The sequence below is a fragment of the Equus przewalskii genome, chromosome 9 (genome assembly GCF_037783145.1).
Source record: "Equus przewalskii isolate Varuska chromosome 9, EquPr2, whole genome shotgun sequence".
NCBI classification, from domain to species: domain Eukaryota; kingdom Metazoa; phylum Chordata; class Mammalia; order Perissodactyla; family Equidae; genus Equus; species Equus przewalskii.
In genome coordinates, this window is record NC_091839.1 from 74,230,399 (window position 1) to 74,241,601 (window position 11,203).

Sequence of the window (11,203 nt, forward strand, 5' to 3'; positions counted from 1 at the left end):
ATTGCTTCTCTCATGACGTTGGCCAATGCAAGTCCTATGGCTACAAAAGGGTCAGAAAGTACAATCCTATGAAGTACTCAAAATAAGGAGAAAATTGGAATAAATGAACACCAATCTTTTTTATTATTCTTCAGATTTGATCCTTGGCTATAAACTGCTCTTTCAAAGAACTGAAGATGATATGATGACACAGGTCAAGTTATCTACGATGTATATCATAATTACTCAAGAGCTGGCTTACTCAGTGCTTTAATCTGGGATTTATGATGGCAGTTGTTATCTCACAAAGGGATCTCTAAAGTGGGCTACCTACATACAAGATGTGAGGTAAGAGAAAAGAATATTAGGCTTCAATTCATATTCATTTCTACATAGAACAAATAAGAAAATTAAAATATACTAGTATTCAATATAAAAGTTTTCTAATATTTAATTCTAAACTTTACTAGTATTTAATATTTTAAAAACCCTAATTTATTCCTACATCAGATGGTCACATGACATGTATAGTCCACAATATACTGAGACAGATTGGGAATTCCAAAAAGTGAGAGTTAAAAGAATTGTCTTAATTCATACATTTTACATATGTCAAGTTAAGTTGATTTAAGAATTGTTATAATCTAATTTTAACTATACTAACTCTCACAAAATACTCAATAACTTTGCAAGATGCCTAAAAGACCTTTGAAAATTGAAGATTGCAGAGCCTATCAGGAAGAAGATGGCAGAGTGACACTTCTATTCCTGGTACAAACTTGTCATCAGCTGCATACAATTGCTATCTAAAGAAACTGCCAAAATAAGATTTATGAAGAAGATTATTTCATATATAGATTGATAGCCACCAACATTAATGATAAACCTGCTCTAAGTGTATATTGTATTTGGTGTATGTTGGATCTTTGTGAGGTATCTTTAAGAGCTATCATTCAAAACAAGTACTGAAATAAATAAATCAGAATCATGTCTTTGAATCATTTATACATGATACTAAGTCAACACTTTCGTAAATATTGAAGCAGTCAGTAATGAAAATATTTAACATTTTCAATAATTTTTGGTAATATTGCTTTCACTAAAATATATTAATAGTTAATATATTATAATAAAGTTAACTTTCATGAGAGAAAAATGGGTTTATTATTGACAAAAAATAAAACTTATTTAAAATTTTGTTAATTTTATCTTTATCCTTTTACAATTTTTATTATGTGTACTTTAGAGTGAGCATAAATATCAATAAAGAAATACATATATCTAAGGTGCATGTTCATTTTTTTTAACTGATGAGGTTTGTGATTAAATAACATGTTCAAAACAGGATTTCTGCTTTCTTCACCAAAACTCTTCCTCTCCTGGTCTTCATAACTCTGTCAAAATCTATCTAGTGGCTTAGGTCAAAATCCTTGCAATCATCCTTCAGTCGTCTCCTTCCTCACGCCTCTGTCAAGTCCATTAGCAAGTCCTCACATGTCTGCTTCCAAAGTGTATCCTGAATGGTCATTTCTCTTCAGACTAAATCAAGGCACCACGCTTTCTCTTCTGGATCATTGCTCAGCTTCCATTGTGTCTCCTTATTCCACTTTTGCCCCACCAGTGCCTATCCCCCCAGAGCAGCCAATGGCTCTCCTAAAATGGCAATAAGATCCTGTCTATCTCCTGTCTCAAACTGGTCATTGACACTTGTAAAATTTTGAAATGCTCTTGCCCACTCTTTAAACCTCCTCCCATACGACTCTCCTCTCCTGCTTTCTGTATGTATGAGGTACACAGCTATTTTTCTCTTCCTCAAACAGACTAAGCTCTTTTTGGTCGCCAGACGTTTGCACTAGCTGTTCACTCTGTTTGGAACACTCATCTCCCAGATCTTTCCGTGGCTGATTCCTTCTCAGCGTTGATGTCTCTGCTCCTAATTCAGCTCTTTAGCGTATGTGGCCTTCCCTGACCACCGTATCTTACAGGTCGCCATCTGCTGCCCCAGCTGCACTCTGTACCAAATTACCTATCACTATGGCATTTGAGGCCTACAAAATCTGTGCCGCCATGTCCCCAGCCTCCCCTCCCACTATCCTTCCCTTCAGTTGCTCTGCTTCATCCCCACCAGCTTCCTTCCTGTTTCTTAACTAGCTGAAGAAAGCTCTAAGGTGGTTTCACTTGCTCTGTCCTCAGCAGGAATGTTCTTCCAGATATGTGCAAGGCTCATTTCCTCAGTTGATTCTGGCCTCTGCTCAGTTCATCTCATCAGAGATATCTGCCCTGATCGTCCAATCAAAAGATCCTCTCTTCCCTCTGCCTCACTTTACTTTCTAGCTATTTAGCTCTTCAGGGCACTTGTATACATTTTAAATCTATCATTTGTTTGATATATAAGCTGGAATATAAGCTCCAATAGGTTAGGGTCTTTGTTTTCTCCCCCCACTGTAATTCTAGCCTTTTGAACAATGCTTGATACTGTATTATTGTAATTTAAAAAACGTATTCCATGCTGAGGCTCATTTGATGTTTGTCTATAAAACAATCGTTATTGTTGTTTTTTGTAATTATATTCTAAGTTAATTTCTAGAGGTCAGATGTTTTTATGCACATGTTGTGTGTTGATGAATATTGCCCAGTTGATACCTAGAAAGTCTGTAGCAGTTTACACACGCACCAGCTGTGCCTCCCCTCATTTCTGCACATTCCTACCTACATTGGATTTTGTGAATCTTTTCAATATCTGTGAATTAAGAGATAATTAAGAGTGATTTATTGCTTTATTTGCATTTGTTGTTAGTAAATTTGAAAAATTTTTATATGATTCTGGCATGTGAACTGCCTTTTATATCTTTTTCTCATTTTAAAATTTTATGTTCATCCTTCTTTATTGTTATTCAGTAATTCTTCATATACTTAAGATATTTACATTCTGTCTACTGTCCAGATTGTGAATATTTTCCCAGTTTGTAGTTCGTCTTTCATCCACGTTTATGTATTTTGGGTTTTTTTCAATAAGGAAGTTTTCTATTTCATAAGTTCAACTTTTTCACTTTTTTAAGTCCCTAGCTTAATATTATTCTATGTTTTCTTTGAGTATTTTGACTGTTAATGTTATAACTTTTTATATTTTCTCTCTATATTTAATTTATGTTAGCAGTAATGGAATTCAAATTAGTTTGGTTTTACTTTTTAAAAATGGTTGATCAGTTTTCCTCACAATATACCAACATCATGACAATCATAATAATAGTTAAGATTTAGTGCAAGATTTCTATGGGCCAGTCATTTTGCTAAATATTTTATATACAATATCTCAATTAATCTTCACATCAACATTCAGGATTATGATGAAGTCTCTTTTTCTTAAGAGAGGAACTGAGCAAGTGTTTAATGTTATAAATTGACCATGGAATCACCGCTCATTGGTAACAGCCAGGAGGCACAGTCCTGAGCTTATAACCCTTTGCTTCATATCAACAGGGCAATTTAATAAGTGCTTGAGCACCACGTTAAGAGTATCATGCTGCCTGTTATCACTGTGGTTGTGAATTGGCAGCCTTCAATCCAGTACTCCAGAACCTTACATGACTTCATGTCAGCCCTTCTCAAATTCCCTCAAACCTCCCTTCTCCGAAAATCTCTTGCCGTGGAGTCATCCCTACAGGATGGGTGAGACCTGCTTCCACTGCCTGCACTGACGCAAGAGGCAGAAAGAGGATGAAGCGCGTGTTTCCTTGCCCTTAAAACAAGAGACACCAAGATATTGGAAATAAGTGCTTAGAAAAAGATATTCAAAAGAAAACTAGAGTGGTAATATTATTTTCTAACAAAATAGAACTTAACGAAAAAATCATATAGAAGAAAGGATGATAGTAATAGCATAAGAAGATATAACCCTCATTAACATAAGCACATGCAACATCTCAACCTCAAAAATATGATGAAATGACAGAAATGAGGAGTGAACTAGATAAATGAACAACCGTGAAGGATATTTTGCATGACCTTCTCAGAAAATGATGGGTAAAGCAGATTAAAAATAAGCAGTGAGAGCAAAATCTGAACAAAACAATTAAAAACTCAAGTCTTTGGTATATAGAGAGAGATGTTATACCAAACAACACAATGTATGCTTTTTTTGAGCATATATGAAATATTTCCAAAATAGAACATTTCACAGTGTAAAGGAAGCCTCAAATCAATCCCAAAGAAACAATATAATACAGATTATTATTCTCTAACAACATACAATAAAATTACTAATTAAAAGCAAAAAGATAGTTGAGGGAAACCTATGTTGTCATAAAATAAATAGCATTGGATTTAAAAGGAATAAATTGTACTTTGAGCTGAGTGATAGAGAAAACACTAAATAGCAAAATTCATGAAAAACAGTCAAAGAAGTATTTAGAGAAAAAATATAGTTTTAAACACATTTATCAAAAAGCAAAAGATGTTTTAAAATGACTGCCGATACAATCTAGGAAGCTAGAAAAGGACCAACGGAGCAGACAGAGAAACAAGAAAAGAAAATGCTGAAGATCAGGTCAGAAATCAGTGGAAGAAGCAAAACAACAGAGAATATTAATAAAGTCAAATTTTAAATTCCCTCCAAAACATTCCACGTCAGTAGTTCTTTCAGGAAAATTCTGCTAAATTTTAAGGAAGAGTTTAAAACCTTTTCTTTTTTTGCAAGTTAACTCAGAAAATAGAAAACAACAAAATCTATTTAGCTCATTTTAGGAAGTTAGTGTTATCTTGAATCTAACCAGATGAGTCTATTAGCTCATTTCAATTATGATTAAACACAAAAAATAAATATTATGTCAAATTCCTACATTGTATTTTGAAAATGTATATATAATATGAAAAGATTCTTCAGCTCAAAAAATCTTTAAAGGTAATTTACATTAACAGACTAAAAAAAGCAATGTACATTATTATCTTCATCAATGATGAAAAAGTATTGATTAAGTTCAATACCTATTTATTATGAAAACACCTAGAAAGCAAGGAATAGATGAAAACTTCCTTAACTTAGTGAAGGTTAAATTCCAATTTTAGAGCACTACACTTAATGGAGGAATATTAGATGCATTTTCTTTATGATTAGGAACAAGACAAGGATTTCCATTACTACTTAACATAGTACTGGAGGTCCTGGTCTATAGGTAAGAAAAAACTTAAAGGTAAGAAAAAATGGACAGTTGTAAAACTTAGCAGGGAAGAGACACAACTCTTGATATTTTCTAACAATATCAATATCTATTTAAAGTCAACCAATGAAATTAAAAAGATAAACTATTAGAATAAAGAAGAAAGGTCATTGTACTGATGATAATAGTTACTTGTACTTCTCCACTTCAGAGATAACCAATGAGAAAATGGAAGAGATACACCAGTCGATATAGCAATCTTTATATGTATATATATATACACCCATGTGTATGTGTGCGCATTCTAGGAACTAGTCTAGGATACACAAGATCTCTATGGAGACTTTGCATTAAACTTTGATACATGATTTGGAAGATGAGTTTTTTTGTTTTTTGTTGTTTTTGTTGTTTGTTTTTAGTGAGAGAGAAACTACGCTCATGGATGGGAAGACCTTACTATTTACAACATTGAGGTTATAATTTAAAACATTTCTACATTAAAATTCCAGTTCAGCAAAGTTTCATTTGCAATTGTACTAAATATTTAAATAAGAAATAACACCAAATTTACACATCTTTCAAAGAATAGAGAAAGACTCCACTCAAGAACTTCCATAAGTTCAATATAACTCAATACAAAAACCTGGCTAGAACACTACAAGAAATAAAAAATATAAGCCAATGTCATTCACTAAAAGACATAAAAAATCCTAGCATAAAAAATTAGTAAACCAAATTTAGTGTTATATGGACAAATTGGTTTTATTCCACAAGTAAAAGGTTTAACATTTAAAAAATCAATGTAAAAAACATCATATAATCATCACAAAAGTTACAGAAACAATATTTTATAAGGTAAACATACTTTCACATTTTTTTTTAAAATTTTTAGAAAACTAGAAATGTCTTTAACCTAAAGCAAACATTATATTTAACAACGAATACTTGAAACTTTCTCTGTGCGGTTGTGAATGAGACACAGACGTCCCTTATCATTACTCCTATTCAATATCATCCTAGAAGTACTAGCCAGTCCTTTAAGTGAAGAAAGAAAAAAGTATAATCATTAGAAAGAAGAAATAAGATCCATCAATATTCACAGAAAACATGAATGTGTACATAACAAATCCAAAATAATGGAATGATAAAATCAAATAACTAAGAATAAATCTGAAAAAGTGCAAGAATTCCACAAAAGAATTATAAAATGTTATCGATAGAAATGAAAAGAGACCTGTATAACTAGATAGCTATACCAGGTTCATGGATCAGAAAACTTAATTTAAGATGATGCCAGTTCTCTCCAAACCAATGCACTGCTGATCAAAACGACAAAAGGACTTTTGTGGAAGTTGATAAGTAAATTCTAAAATATATATGAAAATTCAAACGGGAAACTTAAAGGAGAATAATAATCAAAACCTATTCTACAAGAGTAGTTCCAAAATTTGGCTGCATGTTATAATCATCAAGGAGATTTTTAAACACATATGGTGATTTCCTATTGCTTACATAGTGAAATCCTTATCTCTTAAGGAGAGACCCAGGCATCTATATTTTTAATACTTCCCAGGTGTTTCCAATGTGCAACCAAGTTTGAGAACCACAGCTTGGTAGCATATTATTGTATTAAATATAATATAAGTTATATATTGTTGCCAACCTGAATTTAGATGGAGTGAAATTGGTATAAGGATAGCAAGTAGGTGAATGGAACATAATAGAAGCTGTGGAAAGAGACGTAGACGTGTATGGACACTGTTCGTGACTAATGTAACACAGTAGGAAAAAGGCAGTTTTTCAATAAATGTGACTGCACCAATTGGCTCCATAGAAGAAAAAACAAACATTTATCTCAGCCTCATACCATATACAAAAAAATTGATGCCAAGTTGATTGCAGATCTGAAGGAGAGAGTCAATAAATGGCATCTCCAGAAGATAATATAGAATATCTTCATGAACTTACGGTAAAGAAAAATTTCTTTGACAACACAGAAAAAGGAAAATAATTATAAATTGACTACACTAACAATAAAATTAAAAACTTCCATTCATCAAAAGACACCATTTAAAAAATGAAACGTCAAGCTATTGTCTGAGAGAGGACATTTGCAACACAGATAACTGACAAAGGGTCAGTATCTCTTTTATATAGACAGATAGATAGATAGATAGATAGATAGATAGATAGACAGATAGATAGATAGATAGATAGACAGATAGATAGATAGATAGATATGTCCAATACATATAAATTTCATCCAGTCAATGATAAAAATTTATAAAATCCAATAGAAAAATAAGCAAGAGAAATGAACAACCTTTTCATAAAATAGCCTCTCCAAAAGACCAATAAACATAAGAAAAGATTTTCAGTCTCATTAGTCACCAGGGAGTTGTAAACTAAAACCATGAGCTATCACTATACTCTTACAAGAATAACTAAAATTAAGAAGATTGATAATATCAAGTGTTGTCAAGGATAAGGATTAATCAGAACTCTCATATACTGCTGGTGGGATTGTAAATTGGTATAACTACTTAGGAAAATTGTTTTTTATTAGCTACTAAGGTTTAACACACACATATGACATGGCAATTCCACTTATTTACATACCCAAGTGAACAAATATACAAATGAACATGCATGTATAAGAATGTTCACGACGTTAGTGGTAACACCTCCTAACTGGAAATAATCTGAAAGCCTATTAGCAGTAGAGTGGATAAATAAATTATGGTATGTTAACACAATGGAATATTATACCCACTGAAATAAACTATATAGAACAGCATGGACTATTTTACAAAGATAATGTTGAATATGTATGCCAACCAGAAAAGAATACATTCTATACTTTTCTAGTTTATAAGTGGACAAAAGTCATAATAATAAGGGTTACCTTTGGCAAGGATAGTGGATAATGCTTGAGAAAGGGCACAAGATGAGACTTCTAGAATACTTGCAATTTTCTATTTCTTGACCAGGGTGGTGGTTACATGAATATGCTTATTTTGTGAAAATTCATCAGAGTGTACACTTTTTTTTCTCTTAATTGAAGTATGACGTATTTGTAAAGTATTAAGGAATGAAGATGGTCTGAACACATGGAGAGACATTCTGTGTTCTTTTGTAAGATAATATAAAAATGTTAATTCTTCCCAAATTAATCCATAAAATCAGCATAATCCAATACAAATTCCAGTTGGGTTTCTGAAGTAAGTAATTGATTTCTTTAAAAACGTATTTGAAAGGTCTGTGAATAGCTACATCAACTTGGAAAAAAAGGAGTGGAAAACAAGAGATTGGTCTATACATGAACTACGTATTAAGAGTTATTCTGGAGAAAAAATTACAAAAATAGTATGATTTTGACACAACTGAGAAAAAATAAACTGCAGAACTAGAAGAGATTTTTCAGAGACAGATTAATCCAGATGTGAGCATATAACATGATCTAAAGGCAGCAACACAAATCAATGGAGAAAGGGTGCTAGCTCAGTAAATGATACTGGGAAGTCAGGTTTACTATACGGAAAAAAACTGATCCTCCAAATGGATTAAAAACTAAAAGTGAAATATAAAACTGTAAAGTTGATATAAAATAATGTAGGAAAATATCTTTGCAACCTGGACATATGGAAAGACTTCTTAGACAAAGCCTCAGAAGCACAAACCAAGAGACAAGAAATTATTTGGAGCTGGCTTAAGAGCACAGAGACATTTCATCATACTGTATACATGGAAAAACATGGTCTCATTCCAAATAACCAGTTACAAATGAATTAAACCAAACCCTATACTAAACTGATAATAGCCTGCACCAATTCATCGCCTGCAGGTTTGTGTGTGTATGTATGTATGAACCAAGTCTGACATTTGTCAACCTTTGTTTTATTTTATAATATGATAGCTAATACATTCTTTTTCTATGAATGGGACAGATTTGCCTACCAACAGTTCTTTGAGTTATTTTCCCAGAAGTTTGTCTGGACCTGATTTGACTACTGCCTCAATTCTACCACTCTTGCAAGCAGAAATATATATTTGCCTAGAAACTGACTTTGTCTGGCCTGCTTAAAAGATTGCCTGCTTAAAACTAACAGCTTAAAGATTCTAGGGTATATCTCATAGGCTTTAATGTTCTTTTACCAAATTAACATGGTAAGCACATCTAAACACGTTAGCTTCAATCATTCGATAAATAATTCAATAAATTCAGTAATCTTAATTGAACTCTGGCTTATCAATATAGATTCTTAAAAATTATCCTGTCATTAGTAGACATTAATTTCTATACCTTCAAACAAGAATGTCATTATTTAAGGAATTAAGAGTTAGGCCACTACAGAAAGAGCGAGAGAAGCGGTGACATAAGCAACATTTAGAAGTGATTTAAGAGTTTGGCAAATTTTTCTTTCTGAACACTGTGCTTTTAATAGTTGCTTTTGTGTTACAAAAACTAAATTTTATCTTTTATATTCTAGAAACATAAATACGGATAACTTTTAGTCTTGATTACAACCAATTTCAAAGGAAAGGCAGAAATAATTTGCCTTTTTTGTTGAACCATTTGAAGGCCTATGAAAGCTCAAGAAGCTTCACTTAATTCCTTGTCCCCATCCACTCCAGAGTCCAAACTAGTTGGTCCCTTCTCCAACGCTACTGGGTCTTGACCATGCGTCACTTAGTTACTGTCTCTCTTTTACAATGACCTTTCAGAACTCATTTAGTCTTTATTAAAATCTCCTCCTCCAATTCCTACAAGCACTTTCTAGCCAGCCAAGAGACAAGAGGGTGCTTACCTTCAAAATAGATGCCTGACTGGATTTCGAGAACCCTGGGGAGGGTCCTGAGGTCAAGGGCGTGGATGAATTCTTCCAGCGACAATGCCATTGCTCTGACTTGGATGGTGTGCAGACTTGGTACTTACAGAGGATTAGGGCTTCTAGGTGTCACTGGTCTGCAGTTGCAGTCCCTGTTCATCATTCCTCCCTCAAGTAGGCAGGGATGTCACACTAAAGCCCAACTGCAGTGGAGTAGCTGGAGTAGCTCTATGTAGGGAGATCAGAGTGGAGGAGGGAGGAGGCAGGAGACAAAAGGTGTTACAGCTTTTTGTTCTCATTGTGGCTTCATTTCCTTCTGACACAGAAGTAGAACAGGATGGGGGTGGGGTGAGCATGTCTGAACACACACTATCAAAAAACTGAGACGTGATAAGCAGCTCACTCTGTCTGTTGCTGGTCCAGGTGTGCATCTGCAGCAGGGACAAGTCTGTTTGGGGTCAGAGTTGCTTGTGACTTGTCGGCCAGAGAAGAACAGGAGTACAGGACTGAAGTCTCATCTTAAAAATGGCACCACGTTAATTATCTCTTTACTTCATTTCTAAAGTTTGGTTTTGGGCCTTATTTGCATATACTCAGTGCATTTATATTAAATTTGGTTATGAAAGTGCTTTGTGTCAGCTCTTTTCAGAAATCTGATACTCTGGAGAGAGGATCGAAACCACTTTTTATTCTTCCACATTAAAAATTTTGCTGAATCTTAAAGGAGGGTGGGGGAAGGGAGTAATATGCAAAGCGATACAGTAAATTAATTCAGTAAGTTAATATGAATTCTGTAATCACCACCCTATAGTGAAAGTATCTAAATCTGTTATTAGGAAGCTTGGGTTTCTTGGGTTTAGCTCTGATTTTGATTTACACATGACTTCAGCCTTGTCTTCTCTGTTCCTCATTTGTTTCATTTATTACATGGAAAAAAAGTAGAAGGAGTCAAATTGTACAATTTCCTCCAAAGCCCACCTTCTACAATTCTGACCCTGTGGTCCAAATTTAGGGAAGAAAAATGCCCAAAGTCAAAGGAGGCAAGAGATACCTCATGAAAACACATCTCTTAAAAACATTCCTCTCTCGATTCTTTGTGTTTGGCTGAAACAATGTTTTAGAGCTAGAGTATATAACTGAAGGTGACATTTTGTACTGTTTTTAGGGGCGAATAAAGGAAGACTGGTTGGTATAGAAACAGGTGAAAGATGCTGAGAAGCTGCACATTCTCCTTATAAA

General features: G+C 33.6%; 1 protein-coding gene across 3 annotated transcripts in view; it reads right to left on the bottom strand.

Annotated features, from left to right (window-relative positions):
* Nucleotides 1–10,293, bottom strand: part of THEMIS (thymocyte selection associated) — a 177,620-nt gene extending 167,327 nt beyond the window's left edge. Inside the window, exon 1 of one of the 3 annotated variants that reach the window (XM_070557020.1) lies at nucleotides 9,944–10,293. In XM_070557020.1, the coding sequence (XP_070413121.1) occupies nucleotides 9,944–10,034 (91 nt within the window). In that variant the 5' untranslated portion in view covers nucleotides 10,035–10,293. The remainder of the gene's footprint in view (nucleotides 1–9,943) is intronic. The other 2 variants (XM_070557021.1, XM_070557022.1) reach the window with 2 other exon arrangements.
* Between the last annotated feature and the right edge of the window lie 910 nt (nucleotides 10,294–11,203).